This window comes from Convolutriloba macropyga, chromosome 9, assembly GCF_964194025.1.
Source record: "Convolutriloba macropyga chromosome 9, txConMacr16.3, whole genome shotgun sequence".
NCBI classification, from domain to species: Eukaryota; Metazoa; Xenacoelomorpha; order Acoela; family Convolutidae; genus Convolutriloba; species Convolutriloba macropyga.
In genome coordinates this window covers 37,309,717-37,332,516 of record NC_134476.1, presented here as the reverse complement: position 1 = coordinate 37,332,516, position 22,800 = coordinate 37,309,717, and the positions used below count along the sequence as shown (strand labels likewise).

The following is a 22,800-nucleotide window of genomic DNA, read 5'->3' as shown; positions in this document are numbered from 1 at the left end:
ATATATTTTGTGTAATATTGAATGACCATAAACGTTAATTACGGTACCCATAGCCTTGATTAAAATCGGAATTTTAACCGTCCTGATGCCTTCATTTTGCTATCGCAGGTAAATATATAATTTTTTTGGTATAATTTTTTGTCTCGTTTTTTCTGTTGAATTTTGTTGGAGCTGCAAAAGATGTGTTCAATTGAAGGACTTCAGAGTTAATGTATGTTTGGATGAAGGGTGATAAACATGATTGAACTGTCACGTCTTTTGTGTTTTTGATGCTCACATTTGTTAATCAATTGCATTTTTTGCCGTTGCGTTCACATAACCTAATAGCTCTGATAGAATTTTGTAAATGTATGAATTGTTTAGGATATGGCCCCGTCTGGACGGAGGAAGAAGGGAGGTGGAGGAAGTGAGAAAAGCAGCAGACATCACGAGAGCTCGTCGGTAGGAGGAGGGCAAAGTGATCACCACCAGAGGAGACAACATCACAGGCAGCAGTTGCAACAGAGAACCAATAATCTCAAGAAGAAGTTCATCAGGTTGAAAATTGTTAATACTTTAAATAAAACGCTGTACATATCCTCATTGTATGGCCCACATAGCGGCTTGAATTTAGAGTCCTGTTACTGCATAAGTTTTTGAGGGGGAATCTGATGGGAAAGAGGGGAAGACTGTTACGAAAAGAGATTGACGTAACGGCTAGCAGTTTCTCGGCGGCTGCTACATTTCACTCTATTTTGAAGCTGTTTGAAAATTTAAAGGACCGTAAAGGCTATTTATAGCTGAAACAGAAATCAACGAGACAAGTCGTGAAATCGAGACTTCTTGGTCCGATCCACTTTCGTGGGTTTTTAATTGTTCGCAAAGTTTGTAGCAATTATATTAGCCCTGTTGGTCTTTTTTATGCAATTTTTCGCTTGACCGATTGTTCGTCTGACTCATTTGACTTTTCTTCCTCAAAGACGGGATAAACAGGTAGCACCCAGCGGGCATTAAGTGTTCTTAGAGCCTTAAGTTTCCCAGTAGTCTCCAAGCATGCGATTCTCAGAAACTGTTTTGGCGACTTACTTATGGTGTATAGGGCGGTTCTTAGAGGTTGAAGCGCCCCCTCACCCACTGTTGTCCCCATCAGCCGCCCGGTGCACCCCCTGGCTAACTGCTGACGAAGCCAACTGCTCGCCGGTCGTTTGAGGGCAATTTGCCCGACGTTAGTCTTTTTTTGTTCGGTGAATTTTCCCGATCGGTATATTCATTGTAGAGGGTTGCGAGTGTTATCATTAGAAAGACCGTCCAGCGTGGAATACAGAATTAAAAAGGTTTATGAAATTTTTTATACGGAGTTATCGATGTTGGAAATTTTGTGAACATTTGACTGATATCCTTACATGATTGACTGTTTTTGTTAAGATTTTCTGTATTTTTGCTAGAAATTGTTGTCATTTTTTGCTTGAAATTTGTTAAATTTTAAAAACATTTGGTTTTAGTTTTAAAGATATAAAAGTATTGCTGAACTGTCTGATTGAAGTCTTAAGCTAAAACATTGGCTTAGTTTTGTTTTTTAAATTCAACCTTTTTTTTCATCAAAAATGAACCAGATATGCATCTTTAGCTTACTTTCTACTAAGCCAATGTTTTAGCTTAAGACTTCAATCAGACAGTTCAGCAATACTAAATTCATTTTAAAAAAATGCTCTCTCAAGCTTTGACACTGTGGCAACTCCAAAAAAAACTTTTTCCGCAAGCCTCCTTTGAGAGTGTTCTGGAGACAAAATTTTGCGGTTTTCCAAAATTTAAAAGTAAACTTTTGAGCTTTTCCACTGTTAAATCTTATTTTTATCAACCAACGTGTAGTTTAGTCTCAGCAAAAACCGGTCATATGTTTTCTATTGAAAAAAATTTTTATCATAATTGCAGTTTGTTTTTTGTAAAGCCTTTTGGCTTTTAAAACAAATTTTGTTAATTTGTGGACCTTTGAAATGTTTTGAGGTCCTTTTTCCGTGCTTTTCCAATTTTGGACCTAATGAGAGGTCTTATATCAGATTATTGGTGTTGAAAGAAAGCTTAATTGCAAATATCTATTAATTTTAGTGATAAGATTATGGCTTTAACGGCCCCGAAATTTTCTCGCGGAGTTTATTTGAGTTTTGGATTTTTGTATATATTTGCCGTTGTTTTGGTAGACGTGTAACATTTTCCGCATAATGACAAGTCTTAATAGCTTCCTCTGAACGCATGAATTAAAATATTTTAATTTCTCAGTTGACAGCTAATGGTTTGTTTTCATGGCTTTGAAATGAATTTCTCCGAAAACATACGTATTTTATATCTTTACTCTTCTTTTCTGTTTGATAATTTCAGTCTTAAATTACAGTTCACAAATCACATTATTGATTGAATGCAGCTGTAATTGATCATTTTAGAATGTTTTTATTGAAAAGATTATTACTTTAACTGTATCGACACTGTTTTCTTGCAAAATTTAAGTTTTTCTTCATGGGCATATTTTGGATGACGACTATCGCTTCCGGTGAAGACAAACAATTAGTTGTTTTCAAGGAATTTATTCTTATGCATTAACTTTGCAGTCTTTGCTTTTTTGTCCACTTTTATCCAGTATCTTTAATGGAGGGTCAGAAGCCTTATTATTGCAGTTGAAAGCATGCGAAATTGAACGTATCTAATTTTTTTTAGTTAATCGATGATATTTTTAACTGTTTTGTATAATTTAATTTTGTTTTTGATTTTCTGTGTTTATCGTGTCTTTGTAGACTTATGACATTTCACGCACCTATTTCTTGCTTCAAATTTACGTGATGATTTCCTTAAATTTTCGCAAAGTGCTATGAATTGATTCACATTCTGATATTTTCAAGGCCAAATCTGGCCCGTATTTCCATGTAATCCTGCAACCTCTAGTTTGTTCGTTTTTTTAAAAATAACCGCAGATTGATGAATCCTTGATAAACATATTACGTACCCAAGAGCCTCAATATTTACGTATCGAGTTCGGTGAAGATTAATTAATATAATTGGTAAATAAATCATGAGAAGTTATGTAATTATGCTGATAAAGTAGGTGCTAATACGGAAATTGTTTGTGTACTAAAATAAGAGACGTACAAACCCCGGAAATCGCCCAAACTGAACATCAGTAAATATTTGCGAGGGACCAATACAACTTTAGGTACAACTATGCGGAATCTGCTATCTTTAGAACACCGGAGAGCCAGTCTGATTATCAGTCGAAAGTGAAACTTCTTGATAATAATTTTAAAACTTCTTGTTCTTACTTAGAAAAGTTCTATTTAAAGTTGGATAAATTAAATATTGAACGGGAAAACTTTGTCCAAATTATAAAATATAATAGACAGTGACAGAACTTGAATATAGCAGTGTAAAGTTATTAAATTAAAAGGTAACTAGCGGATATATCACGCATCTGAACCGCTCAATAAAATCATACTACTAGCTAATTGTATTGAAATTATATCTGCAAAATTTGCCGCATACTAGCTTTCAAAACACCGAGATAGTAACTCTTAAAGTTAGTGCGTAACAACATACTCTGGATAATGACAGTTCTCAATGGAAATTGTTTTTTTAATGGAGATAAACATGAGACTTACATTGATTAGGCAATGTTTATCAGTACTTTAAAATTAATTGTTTTAAAAAAATTTTGCATGTTTTCCATTTTGTTTGCATTTTTTGTTCTTGTTCCTAGCCTAATTAATGACACATCACCTATGACATTATTTGTGTAGCAGGAAGCTGCAATTGAACATTTAAACAATTTTTAGCGAATAGCTTAATTTTTTAACGCCTTAGACACTGTTTTCTCACAAATGTATATTAGGTTTTTCTTTTTGTAGTCTCAGAGCAAATTTTGGATAATTACAAGTCCCACTGCTTTTTGTAGGAGAATAAATGATTTATTTAACGAGTTCAGCTATTAACTAATGGTTTTGATGACTTAGAAATAACTGTTCAAAAATATAATTTTATTTGCCCCTTTGTTCTTTTTTGTCCACTTGTTACCTATCCTAATCAATGAGGGGTCACATATCACATTATTAGTGTAAAAAAGAAGCGCAAATGAAGGCATCTATTTTTTGAGTAAATAGATTATTATTTTAATGGATTGGACAACGTTATCTCGCAACATAATTCTTTTTGCAACATAAGTTTTTTTGAGTTCATTTTGTAGTCGTGTAGTATATTCTGAATAGTGAAACGTCTTAGTCGCTACCTATTTAGGTATAAATGAACCCATCTGTATTCAGTAGTTAGCTAATCGTGTTAATGACTTAAGTTATTTTCAAATTACAAGCTTGTGTGATAACTTGACCCTTTTATTTTCTTCTACTTGTTACCTAGAATTGAAGACAGGTCCCGTATCTTTGCTAATGAGGTACAAGTTAATTAGTGTAGTTTATTAAGTGTTATTTTTAAAAATAGATATCGAATTTTGGTCGTAAATAATGCTTGTCGTTTATATATTTGATTTTGCTGTTTGTCTGGTCTCGCAGCCTATTAATGGCAGATCTCAGTGGCCTTCCGATGTGGTGTAATTTAACTCTTTTGGTGCTTTGAGGCTTTACATTTTTTAACAATATTACATGAGCTTTTTCGAAGAAAATGTGATGTTATTTTTTCTTCATAAGCAATTAAGTCAAAAATGTGGTTGAACGGGTCGGAACATCATGTGCAAACGAACGCACATTGCCAAGCCTCCTTGTTTAACTTTAGAACTTAGCAGTGGTCTAAAATAGGCTCTAAAAGCGTGCTTTACGCCCCGCATTAGATACAGTTGACTTTTTTCGCCTTTCTGATCCCAGTTGGACTTCAATTTGGTTCAGCAGTCTTTCAAATATGTTTTTGAACTCCCATCACTTTTCTTTCATGTTGTTAGCTTTTACTTTTACAATTTAGACATCTGGCGTACTCCACTGTGTTTCTTTTTAATGGAATTCGTCAGTAAAGTTACGACGAAGTTCGTCCACTTTACATTGGAGTATTTGATGGGTTACCTTGTACGTATTGTTTGAATTTCACAAGTAGGCAAGAACACTTTAATAATTGTTTTTGATAAGTTGAAGTAATAATGCTCATAAATTGAAAATTTCCTAAAACTAAGTTTAGGTTTGATAACTAACTTTTGACGTTCAGTAAAAATTTTGTAAATGTAATTCCGGTAGGCCTTAAATCCAGAGAGACTAAGATTGAATTACTGATGAATGCTCATCTTTTTCAAACTATTTACACCCCAATTGTGCTTGAGACATATGAAGAAAGGATAAATTGATTTCAGAATGGCACTTAAATAATAAGTATGAAAGCAAGAAAATAGGATCTTGTGTTTTGCTTTGTTGGTTTTCATCTCGTATTTCATGCCGTATTCGACTTTTTTCTATTTCAATTGGCTAATAGCTCTTGAAATGGGCAAATTGCGAGTGGTTGATCATGTTTCTTCATTCAGTATTCTGCAGTTTTTTAGGATATGATTTTGGAGCAATCATATCTATGATTTTCCAACAAAATTGTTTAAGTAAAATGTCGATGTTTAATAAGCAAAGATTTTTGCAGGGTTCTGAAGAAAGTGAAGCAGCAACAAGAGGGCGGGGATGGGGAGGAGGAAGAAGTAAGTGTGGCCACTGCAGCTGCAGCAGCCGATAATTACTTCATGTCCACAGGTGAGATAGAGGAAGAGGATGATATAATGATGGGAGTAGTGGATGACGGAGTGGTTGATTTGGACGATGACATGATGCTCATGCAGGACGAGTTTGACGATCTCGATGAATACGACAGCAATTCAGATCCTGAGAGCAACTTTGGTCAGTAATGATAAATTTAAGTAGTTTAAGTCTGTTATTTCTGAACTCTAATTGAAAAGCATATAGAATACTCATAAGGAATTTATAAAATATGATTTTGAACCCTGCCACGGATAAGTTAAAAGGCACGCAATGAGTTTTCACATTTCTTAACTGCCGCGGCCAGCCTCAAAGGCTATTATCTAGACTCTCTCCCTTTTACAATTGAAAAGATATAGATTGAATAGGTGCGCGGTATTTTAAAAGTTCTGATTATTTGAATTTTTTTGGATTCCTGTCTTTATTTACGACTCGAAGAAGAGTATTGGCAAAGTGTATATTTTGATGAGTTTTGCTCTATTAATAGCGGCACTCAGCTTCTCAGCCGGCTATGATTGCGCTCCTAATTTTTTTTCTTCGAATAAAAAATTTTTCGCTTTACCTTAGTTCACAGCTTGTTCAAGAAAAGAACACTGAATTCCGAACCATGTCGAGGAGTATCCAACTGATGTTAGTCCGGCAATGTAAATATTTACAAAGTACTAATTACTTTAACATTGCAACAGAAAATCTAAGTGAATTGCATTTTCGTGGAATATTAAATAAAAAAACGCATTAAGTTTTTACGTTTTTTTTTTTTACGTCAACCCAACAACAATAAATCTAGTTCATTTTTCTAAATTGAAATTCACGCCATGTTGAACAAGTAACCTTCCACAAACAAGGTTTCAACTGAGCAGAAGAAAATTCTAAGCAGCTTGGGGACTTTTTTGTCTTGTTTGATTTAAATTTCATTCCAATCTAGTATTGCAAATCTCTCAAATAAATTCCGCATTTTGCTGGAAACAAATTTCAGGTTCCAGAACATTTTTTGTATCCTGTTACACTCATGAAGACTCCAAGTGACTAATGGACATCCAGTTGGTGGTGTAAAAGCAAAAATAATTGTTCGCAAAAGTAGTTTAACGGGGAGTAGATTCCGACTGCGTTCAATATCTTGAACAGATTCAAATTTTTGTCTAAAATATGAATTTTTATTGATCTGTTCATTAAAGTCTCCTTTTGTTCTTGCGAAACAAATATCTTCAATTCAGGTTTTGAGGTGTTTACTGTGAGTTGATGTTCATGAAAATATTGAATTAGTTTGTTTGCATTTTGTTCTAACTTGGCCTTGCTTGTCAATGGATGTACTAAAAGTTAAAACAACAGTATCGTCACCATATTGTATAAGTTAAGTTTCTTTGTCAACTCGTGTTGGCATATCATTAATTTTTAGATTAAATAAAAGCGGGCCAAGTACTCTTCCTTGTGGTGCAACTCTAAGAAGCATTATTTCATCTGATGTGCAGGCTTTTAGGATAACTTGCCTCAAAAGGCAACTTAAGCTTTTTAAGAGGTTGTCTATTTGTTTTCATGAAATACCATTGATATTATTTTACCCTTCGTCCGCGTCCTAACGGCTTTTTTGGGCGCTTTCATTTTTTCAAGTTCACTTTACCTTTTGATCACTTTTTCGTTTTACTCAAGTCACGATTTTCACGCTTTACTCGTGGCTTACGTCACTCACTGTTTCAACGAATGGATTTTAATTTTTTTTCACGCACTGAGTTACGCAATTTAGTTAATACGAGCAATTTCAAAAGAGCCAAATCAAAGGCATTGCGATCAATCGATAAAGCCGGTTTTTAGAGCATAAGATAATGAAAGGCCAAATTAGAATTTTTTCACACAAAAAAAAATATTCTATCATCTTTTTTTTCTGTTTAAATCCTGATGTGCATCAAGCGAGTCAACGGCGGCTATTTTTGACAGTTTGCCGACTCTGTTTAGATTGTCTGGTTTTGTTGTTCAGCTATTAACGCCATTAATGATAGGTCTCATTGACCTCTTGTTAGAGACTTTGAAACTTGTTTTTTCTTGTTTTTGTTTTTCTGCGGTTTATTGACACTAATTGATAGACTGTGGGATCTTTAATGAGTCATATTTGATTTTTAGTTACTTATTCATTAGTAACACTTTCACGACTTTGACAGGAGTTTTTTCAAAAGTTTATATTGTTTTTCTGGATTTAGCCTGTTTTATTAGTTCTTATTTTTCCTTCAGTTAGTCTCATTAATAACAGGTCTCTTTGGCTCGGTATTGTTTTAGTGTTAAATGGAGTTAGTTTGGTGTTCAAATTAAACGGTTTTAACAACTTTGACACAAATTGTGATTTTTTAGAATACGAGTTATTTTTTAGATTCTGCTTCTTTTGAAACTGATGGTTTTTCGTTAGTTTTATTAATGACAGGTCTCATTTAATTTCTAATTAAGCATAATTGGATCTGTTATGGGTTTCAGTTTAGTACTAATTGTGTTAGTGCCCTTGACAAAATCTGCTTTTAAAAGCCGCCATCAGCCTCCTAAACGCTACAGTGGAAAATTTTCAACTGTTGATTTTTGCCAGCATTTTCTGTTACTTTTTTACATTGTTCCTTAATTGTAGCGCTATTGATGTTGACAATTCCATGTCTCAGATTTTTGTTCCAATAATTTTTATGCCATTTAGTTGAAGACTTTAGTAAAAACCGGTTTTGCAAAATGGTATTTGCTTTATTCACTGTGTGTCGGTGGTTTTCTGAAAAGTTTGTGTTTTCTGTATAACCTCTAATCTTTTACATGTTCTTTTACGTGGACGTTGTTAGATCTGATAACTCTGATAACCTTATTTCCTTAAAATTTTTTTTTCATTTTCGTAGATGTCTTTATATATGTTTTAATCATCAGAATCTGTACTTTTACGGAGGTTGATAGTGACGTCTTCAGTTTTTGCAGGACTCGTCCTATAATTTAAAGATTTTCTCACAATATTCTGATTTCACTAAGAAGTCACAAGTGGGTTTGTGATTTCAATCACGCTGGAGTAGTAACGGGACTGAAATAACGAGTACTTTAAAAGCGTGAAATCTGGAGAATTAATAATTGAACAAATTTTTGATTTTGAGTTGTTCTCATGTGCGGCAATGTGACTTGTTTCCAATGATATTTTCCAAGCACGGTACCATTATTTATACATGTGTTTTTTTTCTTTTTTTCTCAATGTGATTTTTTACACACCCTTTTTAAGTTTTAAGTGATCTTTTGTATTTGTGAACAAAAATTTTAAGTGATCTTTTGTATTTGCCCATATCAGTTGTCCTATTTGATGTCTCGTTACTTAGTATCATTGATGGCAAGTTTTATCGGTTTCTTTAAATGAAGCATAGATAAGTTTCATTTACTGTTTCTGTTTAAATGTTTGGATTTACTGATTTTGCCACTACCGGCTTGCAAAAAAATATTGCGAATATTTGAGTTTTGCCCGTATATGTTGTTTTTGTGTTCTCTTTGCTGTCTTAGCACTTAGTATCCTCAGTGACACGTCTTTTCGTGTAATAATGAGGCGTTTTTGACTCTTCAGTTGTACAAGTATACCGCAGGCTTTGGTTTTATTTTACTTTAATATTACATGTTTTCAAAAATGTGCCTGCATTTTCTATTTTTTATTTCCTTGTTTTCTTTTCACGTAGTTGTATTAAAGCCAAGTTCCCTTGGCTTTCCAATAAGACTGAATTGGACGTTTTTAGTTTTTTTCAATAGCTAATGATTGAATTTTTGAGTTCGTCAATGGTTTCTGGTTCAGTTTGTAATTGTTCGGCTCCACCCAACCCGCACCCGCTCCTCTCGCTCCAGCCCTCGATTCTAGTAAATGCCGATGAGATATCTTAATGGCAAGCTGCCCATTTTGCCAGTGAGCAGTGACTGTGTTTTTAGGAGCTGGCGACGAGAACTCAATTGACTCACTGATGTTGCTACAGCCGAGCAAACCTGAGATCAAACCATTCTTCACGAGTCAACCGAAGTAAGTCAATTGTTAACAAACAGAGTAGCAACCGTATAGAAAACGAGCAATTATTGCAAAAAGGGACCTATGTTTTTAATAACTCCCTCGGCAATTTAAAGAGGCTTTTATTTTGCTCCTATCATTTTTATTCTCAAGCAAAGTTTTTTGGCAATTATAGCCCGGCTGCCCTGACTTTCGTTTTGCGTGATCTAAAAATCTAAGTGTCAGCAGTTGAACTAATGTGGCCGCAGTTCCTTACAAAAAGTAAAATGAAAAGTGCACCAAAATTGGTGTAGGTTTTTTAACTTAATTTAGTCGCTCTCCCGACGGAAACAGGCTGTATCAGATTTGAGCTCCCAGTCGTTCGAAAGCAATTCTTCTGACGTTATTCGGTTATGTTTCCTTTCAGCTTGATTAATGGCCACCGTCAGCCTCTCAAAGACTTTTGTTTAGGTACTCTCCTTTCTTACAATCCAAAGAAGCAAGATATAACCACACATTTTTTTCGATGACTTCTTTCAAAATAGGATAAACAGGTAAAACTCAGTAGGCATTCAGTTTCATTATAGTCCTTAGGCTGCTTTTAGTAATTTTTAATAGCCGCCCTCATCTTCTCAGCCGGCTATTATAGCAAATTTTTTTACAATTCAAAGAATTTGAATTGTATTGGGGCGCTTTTTTTTTTAAGATCTGTTCACACATTTTCATGATTTTTGAAGTCAAATTGGAGTAGTGATTTTGGTCACGCCGAAACAGGAAGTGGAGCGAAAAAGCGAGTGGTTTTGCGGCGTGAATTTTTTTCGCTCTAAATTTAAAGTAGAGTGAGAAAACGGTGTTTGAACAAAAATTCGTTTTCTCGCTAGTGGTTTTTTGTTCACATGCGGCAATTTCACTTTGATTTTTACAGTTTTTTCGATTTTTTGGATCGGATTTTTTTCTAAATGGTTTTCCCAATCCATTTATAGTCCGTTCTAGGTCTAGTTTTCTGTTTAGTCAATGAAAAGTATTTGAATTGTACGTCAGGACTTGTCCTGTTATGTTTTTTTATTGCGTGGTCAAGATTTTTGTTACGACCATATGACGTCACAACCACTTCAGATCTGCTTTTTGTTCATTCGTTCATGCAATTTCAACTGCAGTGCCTGCGTGGCGTTGGTTTTCGCTCATAGTGGAGCGAGTTTTTGTGTTCACTCGCGTGATTAATTTTTTGTCACACTTGAGCTACCTCACTCTCAATAATGACTTCTTTACTTTGAAAATTGATTTTTATTTACTTTAATTCAAAGAGATACGGTCAAATGTGTGAGTGTGTGTGTCACTCTAAATAAAGGTTATTTGATAGCAGTTAATAGAGGCAGCAAAAACTTATACAGTTTTTTAATCAAAATATAACTTATCATTCTTCAATGAAAAGACGAATATTTTTGGTCTGTCTTTTTTACTGTTTTTGAGACTGCAGATCTACGAAGCTATATTTTATTTACGCGCCTATTTTCTGGCAATCTGCCAGCTATGTTTTTTAATTTGAAATGTGCTTTCTATGTGGAAAATAAATAGAAATTTCTTAATTTTCCATGTTAATTAATAGCCGCCCTCATCTTCTCAGCCGGCTATTATAGCGCTCCTATTTTTTTTTTTACTTCGTCGAATAAAAAAATGTTTTGCTTTACCTCATTTTGCCGCCTTTTCAACATTTTGCGTGAAATCTTTTTGACTTCTCTAGGCTAGTTTCTCTCTTCTCTCATTCTGCTAAAAGTGATTTTGAACATCAGTTGCTCAGCAAAGCAATTCAAAATGAACAGAGTTAGTACAAAAATGGATGTCAAGAAATAGAAACGGGATAAACCCATAAAGCCCAATTTTAGATGCCCGCTATTTGAACGTCGTTCCTATAAGTCTTATTTACCATCTCTAATGCTTATTGTTATTGATAGTAGCCCCTGTAGCCTCTCTCTAAGAAATAGAAGTATGTTCAACTACGAAATGCCATCAAAATAAATCGGACTTAGAAAAATGTTTTTGTACAAAAATCTTTTTTTTTTCAATATCTTCTGTTATTTCAATCCCAATCATGCTTATTGGAATCAACGGTGGCTATTTTCCGGCAATCTGCCGGGTATGTTTTAAGTGCTAACTGCCCTGAAGTTGCTGGGAAGGCCTCAATTCAAAGTGAAAAGGTGACTTCGAAGTTATGAGCCCCAAATTGAGTATTTCTCAATTTTTTTTGTCTTCATTTGACATTGGCCCCTGTACATAGAGGTCTTATGCAAGCTATTATTTTTACGTATTTTTAGGTATAAGTAATCCTAGTGCTCTAACAAGCGCAAAACATAAATTTTGCAATCTTTTGAATTAGTTAACGACGAGACTGTAAACTCTAAATGAAATTCGGCACCTATTATTTGTAACGGTTCTCAAACAAAGTTGTTTTTTTGTACGTTCTCAAATAGTTTTTTTTGTTTTTTTACGATATAAGTCCTGTTTTTTGTACTGCTGACTTAATCGTTTTTTCGTACGAAAAATGAGATTAACAAGTAACGCTGAGATATAATATTATGGTATGAAGGGCAGTTCTTAGAATTTGACTCCCTCTCCTCCTCCCACTGGAACCACGCCGACCCGACTTCCCCTCGTCCACGGCCTTACTCCATCGTCACCCACCTTTCCACCTCTGTCCAACCGTAACCACACACGTTGGACCTCTATCGCCGCAGCTGCACGCGCTCCATCCGCCAGTAGTCGTCACCAACCCTATACCCTATTTTTTATTTATTGCTCTCGAATAATGTTTGTGTTTATGTGGGGTAAAGTTGGTCTTATGCAGTTTCTTTTGTTTCATTGTCCGGCCGGTTTTGACAGACGGCTATTACAGCGGGCCTATTTTTGCTTCGTTGAATGTGAATTTGTATCACTTTTCCTTTGTTCAGCTTGTGCAGCAATCTTTGACTTCTCAAGGCTGGTTCCACTCTAGGCTAGTCTGATCTTTCTCAAAGAGTCTTTAAACAGCATTTGCTCAGCAGAGCATTCTTAACTGAACAGAGTCACTGCCGATATATGGCATAAACCGATAAAGCTCAATAATTTTAGTTGCCCGCTATTTGAACTCTGTTTATATAAGTTTTGGTTAACAGCTCTAATGTTTTTCGGGTACTTAGACTAGTATCATTGTTCCCTCTTATTAGGAAACAGTAGTTTGTGTAAATACAAAATGACATTATTTATTTTAAAAAAATTTGTAGAAAAAAATTCCGAGTTATGGGAATCAATGGTGGCTTTTTCCGGCAATATATTTTGCCGGGTATATTTGTTTACTCTTCACATCCTGATTTTTGTGCGGTTTGTTGGCTATACAACCCTTTTAAGATCTAATCGCACAGTTTTCATTTTTAAATGCTCTTGAACGAAGTTCATAGCAATTATTGTAAACGTGTGTCTTTCTTTTATGCAAAATTTTCGCTTGACAATTTTGACTTTTCGAGTGACTTTTACGCCCTTGACTTTTGCATTTCGCGTGATCTAAAATTCTCTCTCAATCACAATTCAAGCAGCTGAATTCAATTGGCGGCAATTTAATACTAAAAGTCAAATGAAAAGTGCGCCGAAACTGGTGCCATTTTTTACTTTAAATCTTAATAGTGGTATATGTTAAACTCTAATGTGGTTAGTTGAAGCCCACTATTGAACTTTTTAGTCCCATTTAGGCTTAATTGGTCTCAAAGGAAATTTGAAGCATTCATTGTGGGCGTGTGTTTTTTTTATGCAATTGTTTTGCTTGGCAGGTTTCATCTAAAACATTCATTTCATTCCACTTCTTTAGGGACTTTTTCACGCTTTACTCTTTGATTCTTTTGAGTTGGGCGCATTCATGTTTTAAGTGTGCTGCTTAAATGAAATAGTGAGAGCTGATGTTATAGCGCTTGTAGTGGAATGGATAATATCGGTCACTCTCAACCAAGAAGTCGAGGGTTCGAATCCCTCTCTTGTCGGAAGCTTTCGCAACATAAGTTTTGCTAACCTGTTCATTCATTTTAGTTTTTTGCCTCGTCAGTCCATTCGTTCGAGAGCAATTATTCGTCCGAAGTTTATGGGTTTCCGTTTTTACGACTTGTTCTCAGATTGTTCGGTTTTCAGGTGCTGCTCCTCATCCCCACCTCCCAATACTCCATCGTCTAGTCCCTCCTCCACCCCCATCTCGTCCAGCCCTTTCAACCCAACCCCCCAATCCTAGCATCTTGGCCCTAGCTGGATACTACCGAATCCAACCTTTCGCGGATTGTTTGAGAGCAATTCACTCGAAGTTAGTCGGTTGTTATCTTCCAGTTACAATCACTGGCGTTTTTTTCGGTTATTTTTACGTCGGCTTTGGTCCTCTACGGGATGTTTTATCTGAATTGCATAGAAATTTTGGCCACTTCTCAAGATGTTTATTTACCTGTCAAATTTTTTACAGCAGTACTTTTCCCCAATCTTTCTTCATTGCCAATTTCTGCCAAGAATTTAACAGGATAGCTATCCTGGTTTCATTGTCTGACCGATTTGATAGCCGGCTATTATAGCGGGCCTATTTTTTGCTTGGTTGAATATGAATTTGTTTCACTTTACCTTTGTTCACAGCTTGTGCAACATTTGCCTCATTTATTTTTGACTTCTCTAGGCTAGTTTTAATCTTGTTGCGTCTTTCTCAAAGAGCCTGTAAATAGCATTTGCTCAGCAGAGCATTCTTAACTGCACAGAGTCACTACCGATATATGACATAAACCCATAAAGCCCAATTTTAGTTGCCCGCTACTTGTACTTTGTTTGTATAAGTTTTGGTTAACATCTCTAACGTTTTTTGGTACTTTGACTAGAATCCTTGTATCCTCTTTAGGAAACAGGAGTTTGTCCAACTACGAATTGACATCAATTTATTCTGCCTTTTAAAATTTTCTGTACGAAAAAAAATCCGGTTTATGGGAGTCATTGGTGGCTTTTTTTCTGGCAATCTGCCGGCTATTTTTACTCTTGACATCTTGATTTTTGTGCGGTTTGTTAGTGATACAGTCCTTTTTTAAGATCTAATCGCGTAGTTTTCTTTTTTTCTAATTGCTGTAATACATTGCTGAAATTTGCATGTTAGCTTTTTGCCTGTAAAGTAATAATTAAATTTACTTTTTGTTCCTATTTTTATTTTGCAGTTCTTGCTACTGCCCTGATATCATTGCTGATTTTTTTTGATTTTGTTTAACGTTTTTTTGTGGTGTTAATGGTCTTAACTTTTTTCTTCCAATTAAAATATCTTTTTGCGCAATAAATCAGAGGGTTAGGGTTTTTTATCATCTACAATGTGACAAACGAAAACAGCGTTTTTGCGACGTGCCGCCGCTTAGTCATCTCCGAAATTCTTCCGGCTATCTCTTGTCATTGCACGCTCAATTTTTGCCGATATTTTTTTCCGCTCCATAAATCTGATGAGCAATTTTGTTCACATGTTCATTCTTCAACTGCTGTCATGTGCGTGCCGTCTCTAAGTGCATTCAATTTTATTGCTCTAAGATGAATTTTGTTTTTGATCTGAAATGAGATCACTCTTCCTCTAAATGACTTCTAAATCGAACAGTAAAGTTACGCGAGGTTACTCTAAGCATTGCCGTCTAGTCAATGAGGACTTGAAGTAAAACAAAAACGGCAATTGAATTACAATTAATTATTTGTTCTTTTTTGGGAATGAACATGCCTTGACCCGTTATATGTTTTGGGTGACTTTTACTTTACATCCTTGACTTTTTCAGTCTTGCGTGATCTAAACTGCTCTATCGTTCACAACTGCTCTGAGATCAGGCTGCAAAGCAATCGAGCTGCCGCCTGCCGTCTGAAAACAATTCCTTCGACGTTTATCGGAGATGTTTAATAGCCGTCAGTCTTTCAACTTCTATTATTTAGATTTTGATTGTATTGATGCGCTGTTTAATTGGTCTCAAACAAAATTTGAAGCATTTATTGTGAACGTGTGGCTTTTTTACGCAAATTTTTGCTTGGCCGGTTTCATCTAGAACATTCATTCCATTTCATTTCTTGATTGACTTTTCACGCCTTAGTTTTTGATTCTTTATAAGTTGCGCGCATTAATAATTTAAGTCTGTTGCTTAAATGAAATCGTGAGAGCAGCGGTTTATAGCGCATAGCAGGGTAGATAATGTCGCTAACTCTCAACCAAGAAGTCGAGGGTTCGAATCCCACCCTTGTCGGAAGCTTTCGCAACATAAGTTTCGCTAACCTATTCACTCATTTTAGTTTTTTGCCTCGCCAGTCCAGTCGCTCGAGGGTAATTCTTCCGACGTTTATTGGTTTGTTTTTTAAGACTTGTTTACAGATTGTTTGGCTGATTCAAGTCAAAGAGAAGTTACATTAAAAGGAGCGAAAATGCGAGGTGTAGTTTTTTCAAACTACCGTTAAAGTGGAGTGAGAAATTGGTACTTAGACAATTTTCGGGTTTTGTGAATGAATTTTGTATATGCGTCAATTTGACTTCGGTTTCCATCGTTTCTCTTCTTGAGTGCTATCAGTATGTTGAAAATCTAGTGCATTTGTTTTTTTAACAATTACTGGAGCTCTTCAGCAAGCAGCTAATACTTTTATGACTTTATATTTTTGTCATAAATTATTAGTGATTTTTTAATAGCCACGTCAGCAATTCCAGGCGGCTATTATTGCGTTCCTATTTTTTTGTACTTCGTCTAACAGATTTTTGTTTTGTCTTATCGTGACGTCATTTCTGCTTTTAGCTCAATTGCGTGACTTACCTCACTCAAAAAAAATGATTTCTGAACTCACTTTTGGAACTTTAATTTTATGAACGTTTACTAGTAAAAGATTAATAGTGTGCATCTAAGTGGTGCCAAACGTTTATGCCCTAAATTTTGAGTATTAGTCTTGAGTTTTTGATTTTGAATATCAATTTTGAGAAAGCTTTTTTAGGGTTTTTTCCTTATAGACCGTTTGTGTCATAAAATTGACTGTACGTATCTAACCCAAAAATCTAATGGACTACTAAAGGACTTTTTTCAATCTATCTATCTTGTTTCTTTAGTTGTTTCAATTCATGGAAGGCCACAGGCGTCTATCGCGGCTATTTTCCGGCAATCTGTTGGCTTTGTTTCTATTTCGGCCAATACTTTGATATTTTTGTTGTCTCTTTGCTTAAAGTCATCAATGAAAGGTTTCACGGGGTGCTAATGAGTTATAATTGTTTCTAATAATGGTGCGAGTTCATAGCCAGTGGTTTGCATGACTTTAACAATATTAAAATATTTGTTAACCAATTTTTTTCGACTTTCGCGTTTTGCGAGTATTGTTGTAGTTCTGTTGTCTCATCATTCAAGCTCATTGAGGGCAGTCTTGTCGGTTGATAATTGGGCTTATGTGTTGTATTTGTTTTTGTTTCGGCAAGGAACTAATGCTCTCTATGACTGGCGCTAATTCTTTTCAAAGAAATATCAAATTTTGGAGTTTCGCGAGTTCTTGTTGTTTTATTTGTTGTCTTATCTCTTGATATCATCAATGAGTAGCTGCTATCAATGCCAAATTTAATCTTGTCAGTTCATATCTAATGTTATCTCTGACTTGTACTCCTTTTCTTTTCCAGAAAATATTAGCGATTTTTTAAAAAGTTTTGTTAGCAGTAGTTGCGGTTTTATTTTTTTTTATTTCTGATTACAGGCTTCATCGACTGACAGTGAGAATTTTGTTGATCGAACTAATTGTTCTAGTTGATAGCCAATGTTTTCATTAACTTAAACACAACTTGTCTCGAAAAATGATAATCAATTTTTTGTTTTTAAGGAAATTGGCTGGATTTTGCGTTGTATTATGACTTAGTCCCATTAAGGTTTCATTGGTTGTTAGTCAGGCATAACTGAACCTAATACATATCTTTTTTCGCTCATTGCAATCATTTTGATTATTCTACCTCTTGTCTTTCAAAGAAGGTCCAAGATAACTCATTTTTAATACTTGTATTATTTGTAGGTTTTCTTGTGGAGGTATTGCCTAAACTTAAAAATATGCAGTTTTTTTATCTTCTCTTGTGGTGTTATTTTAAGTCAATTTATTCATGTCAGTTAGCTAATGCTAACTGATTTTTCGTTTTTTTTGGAAATGTTGAAGTGAATTTGTGAGCCTTGCCTTCATTTGCAGTTCTCTGTGCATTTTTCAGCCGTTAGAACTCCTAAGATATATGTTATGAATTTAAAATTTTTCTTGTATGTTAAGGATATTGGCTTGTGTTTGTGTGGTTTGCTTACTATGATGCCTGCGACTTTCAAAAAGTTTCTGTTTTGCAATTTGTATTTTTACTTAGTCATTGACTCCATCAGGGTTGTTTTTGTACGATTTCTAAGGGTGCGAGGTGTCCAAATTTTCTGCATATGTTTTTGATTGCAATTTTTGAAAAGGTAGGATCTCAAAATCTAATTTTCGAATTATTTTTTGTTTTCGTTGATTAATTGTGCGTAAACAGGTTCAGGGGCTTTTTGATGTCTTATTTTGATATTACTGTAAAAATTTTAACTGCCATGTCATTAAATAACTGAATATGTTAGATTGTAGCTGAGAACTTCTGCTATGTTTTTAATTTGTATTATATAAATCTCGAATTTCACGTTTGATTCACCTTACTCAGTGTTTCAGCTGAACGCTTTTTAATTGCTCTCAAACGAGGTTTGTAGCAATTATATTAGTCCTGTCGGTCTTTTTTTTATGCGATTTTTCGCTTGACCAATTTTTCGTCTGACGCTTTTGACTTTTCGTCCTCAAAAACGGGATAAACAGGTAGCGCCCAGCAGGCATTAAGTGCTCTTAGAGCCTTTTAGCTCTGTTTCAGCTCAAACAGTTTTGGAGTCTTATACTTATGGCGTGAACAGCGGTTCTTAGAGGTTGAAGACCCCCCCCCCCACTGCTGACCCCCCCCACCGCCCTGTTACCCCCCCACCCGACTGTCGCCACCCCCATCGGCACCACCGTGCACCCTCCCCCCACCCGTGGCTAGCTACTGACGAACAACCGCTAGCTAAAAACGCAAATTTATACTAATTTTCACAATTTTTCACGATTTTTGAAAATTTTTGTCAGTTTTTTAAGTTTTTTCAGCCCTAGCAGCCCTAGGTGTCAAGGAATCCACTCTAGGATTTGATAATAAGTTATTGAATAGTTTCTAGTGGTAATAGAATGGTTTCAACATTTCAACACTGCGAATTTTTTGCATTTTTTTGATAAATTTTGCAAATTTTTTCAAAGTTTTTGAAAGTTTTTGTCGTTTTTTAGGTTTATCCAGCCTGAAGAGCCAAAGAACTTCCTCGAGGGTTTAATAATAGGTTACTATGTAGTTTCTAGAAGTAATGGAATCATTTTCAAGATTTAAACATCACGAATTTTAGCATTTTTTTGACAAAAATTGCTATATTTTTAAAATTTTTTGACATATTTTTTCATTATTCAAGATTTTTCAGCCTCAGGGTTCAGACAACCTCCTGAAGGGTTTGATAATACGTTGCTGAATAGTTTCTAGTGGTAATAGAATGTTTTTCAACATTTGAACATCACGATTTTTAGCAATTGTTGGATAAAACTTGAATTTTTTTTTTTTAATTTTTCAAAATTTGTCATTATCTAAGTTCTTCCAGCCCCAAGAAACCTTGTATAGGCTTTGATAATAGGTTACTAAACAATTTGTTTTGCGATAGAATAGTTTTGAACTTTTTAATATCACAAAATTTATCGATTTTTTAATAAAACTTATGATTTTTTCAAATTTTTTTTTGAAATTTTTGTCATTTTATTTGCAGTTTTTGAGTCCTTTTTTGAGTTTAACGATTAATACTGGCCAACAAAGCTTTTTAAGTCTTGCAGATGGGTTACATGACAAAAATCCAGAGGCAAAAAATGTTCTTTGAACATTTTCGTCTCTGTGAAATGTGGAAAGTTTTCTTCTGAATTTTGCACTTTCAGTTTTTTATATGATTTAGTTACTAACAAGGCTAGAATCTCATGGAAAAAATTTCTAGCTCTCTCTTTTTCTCTCTGTGTGTGTGTTGGTTGGCGTTTATTTCCTTCTCTTTCTCGCTCACGTTTTACCTCGCACTCTCTCTCTCTCTCTCCCCTTAACTCTTTTGTTGACTTCAGCGGCTGTTATGTGGCGTGATAATATCGTCTATTACCCTAGCCTCACGCCTCTTCATTCAAGCGAAAGCTAACCTCACTAAACAGTGGCTAGGTGCTGACAACCGTCCGCCGGTCGTTTGAGAGCAATTCGCCCGACGTTAGTCGGTTATGTTTTTTTTCTTCAACCCATTACTTGCTCTCGGACGAAGTTTCTAGTAATTATTGTAAACGTGTTTGACTTTTTAATGCACATTTTTCTCTTGGCCGTTTTTGCGCTTTTCTTCTAGAACATTCTTATGACTTTTTCACGCTTTCATTCGTCATTTTGAGTGATCTCTAGTCTCACTCCGAAGTAAACCTTGTTGCTAAAATAAAATCGATATCACCTCAGCAAACAAGAGGACCTGATAGACGAGTGGGCAGTGCTTCTGGTGAGGGATCGTGAGGTCCTTGGTTGGAATCTCGGAGTGGTCAACTATTTTTGCACCCATAAAGAAAAATTTATCTAGGCTGTAGCAATTCTTCCGCCATTAGTTGGTTTATGTTTAAATTACGCAATGTCATGAATGCGGTAAATGACAAAAGAGCAAAATCAAACGAAACGGGATGAACCGATGAAGCGCGGTCATTAAGTCAGTGCTTTGAGTTATCAAATTTCATTAGAGCGATTAATAGTTGGTATTGGTACCTTAATAGCCCTAAGTTTAGAAGCTGAATTAGGTATAATTTAAGAACTTACTGGATTTGGCCAGCAATTTAGAGCGCTTGTTGGCGCTTACATACAAGTTCTGGTCAAATTTTGACTCGTCTTTTTAATTGCCCTCAAATGAAGTTTGTAGCAATTATATTAGTCCGCAATTGTATTAGTCCTTGATACTTTTTGTGCAATTTTTCGCTTGATCGATTTTTCTGACTTCGAGCTCAAAAACGGGATAAACTGGAGGGTATCAAGTGGCTGAGCAGCCTTAGCTAGTCTCTAATTATGCCTTTCACCGCAACTTTTTTGTGGAGACAATTTTGGTGAAGGGCTGTTCTAATCCCCTAGCATGGCAGCCCTAGCTGGCTACTACCAAATCCAACCTCTCGCCGATTGTTTGAGAGCAATTCACGCGACGTTAATAGGTTGTTATCTTTCCGTTTCAATCCCGATAAGCGTTGAGCGGCTCAACTGCGTACTTTTCCGGCTATGTTTAAGTAGGAGTTTTGGTCCTGTACGGGATATAGTTCTCTGAATCACATAGAAATTGTTGCAACTTCTCAAGATGTTCATTTACCTGTCAGATTTTGTGCAGCAGTCTTTTTCCCCGATCTTTCTTCATTGCCAATTTGCTGCCAAGAATCTAGCATGATAGCTATCCAGGCTCGTGTGGGTCAGGTGCTCAGGCTTCTCGTCAATCAACTTTTAAAGAATTTCTGCTGTACAGAACTAAACACTGAATCACAAGAACATCCGCATCGTTCTAAATATAAGACAAATCCGGGGCTTTGACAGTATATCAAAATCGATTATTTAATTAAGCACGTCAGCAAATCCAGGCGGCTATTATTGCGCTTAATTTTTAAGTCTTTTTTTAAGATCTGTTCACAAATTTTCATGATTTTTGAAGTCAAATTGTAGTATTTTTGGTCAAGCCGGAACAGGAAGTGGAGTGAAAAAGCGAGTGGTTTTGCGGCGTGAATTTTTTTGCTCTTATTTTGAAGTAGAGTGAGAAAACGGTGGTTGAACAAAAATTCGCTTTCTTGCTAGCGGTTTTTTTTTCACATGCGGCAATTTCACTTTGATTTTTACTGTTTTTTTTCGGTTTTTTGGATCGGATTTTTTTCTAAATGGTTTTCGCAATCCATTCATAGTTTGTTCTAGGCCTAGTTTTTTTGTTTGAACCAAATTTCCATTTATCGTTTGCGGTTTTTTGTTCGCATATGGGAATTTCATTTTGATTTTTACCGTTTTTTTCTGATTTTTTCTAAATGGTGCTCCCAATTGACTCATAGTCCGTTTTAGGTCTAGTTTTTTGTTTAGCCAATGAAAATTCTTTGACTTGTACGTAAGGACTTGTCCTGCTATGTTTTTTTACTTCGTCTAACAGATTTTTGTTTCGTCTTACCCTGACTTTGAATTGACTTTTTCAATGACTTCAGTGACTTCTACTTCTTTGCAGTTAAAATTTAGCTTCGTGACGTCAATTCTGCTTTTAGGTCAATTGCGTGACCTACCTCATTCAAAAAATTACTTCTGAACTCAATTAGGGAACTTTAAATTTTACTTCTGAACATTTACTAATTAAAGGTCAATAGTGTGCATCTAAATAGTGCCAAACTTATATGCCCTAACTCCTGAGTAATAGAATCTTGAGTTGTAATATCGAATATTAATTTTGAAAAAGCTCCATTAGGGCTTCCTTGTAGAGCAAATGTGTCTCATAAAAATGACAGTCCGAATCTAACCCAAAAAGTCTAGTGGTCTATTAAAAAGCTGGTGGTCGATCTGTCAATCTTATTTCTTTAGTTGTTTCAATTCACGGTAGGCCACAAGCGTCTATCACGACTATTTTCCGGCAATATACCGGCTATGTTTATACATTCAGGCTTGGTTGAGATAACTTGATGAGTTGTAATAGATTCATACACTTTCCTGTCGCAAATTCACTTCAGCTTTCTGCTCTTGTTAAAGGTTGGACCAACAATATTCAGAAGAAGCAGAAAGCAGCTACAGCTACAGCCTAAATTTCTTCAATCCACAACCACCTCCATCCGCCCACCTGCCACAGAATAATCAACAACAGCAATCACAACTAACCGCCACCTCCTTTGCCTCAACCCAGCCCTCTATTCCACACCAATCGACTGTGCCAGCTGATAAAGATGTGTTACAATCTGTTGGCGACGATGGAGAGGTAGCCACTTGTGACGTCACTGCTGGACATTTAGGTCCGTCTGCAACTGATGGGGGTAGTTGTTATGGATATGAACAATCAAAAGGTAATTTAA

General features: G+C 35.5%; 1 protein-coding gene across 3 annotated transcripts in view; it reads left to right on the top strand.

The window, feature by feature from the left end:
* The window catches only part of LOC142345764 (uncharacterized), a 170,167-nt gene that overhangs the window by 76,337 nt on the left and 71,030 nt on the right, over window positions 1–22,800 (top strand). For 2 of the 3 annotated variants that reach the window (XM_075398080.1, XM_075398081.1), the window contains 4 exons: window positions 364–536; window positions 5,584–5,834; window positions 9,606–9,693; window positions 22,484–22,791. In XM_075398080.1, coding sequence (XP_075254195.1) covers window positions 364–536; window positions 5,584–5,834; window positions 9,606–9,693; window positions 22,484–22,791 — 820 coding nt within the window. The remainder of the gene's footprint in view (window positions 1–363; window positions 537–5,583; window positions 5,835–9,605; window positions 9,694–22,483; window positions 22,792–22,800) is intronic. The other variant, XM_075398082.1, reaches the window with a different exon arrangement.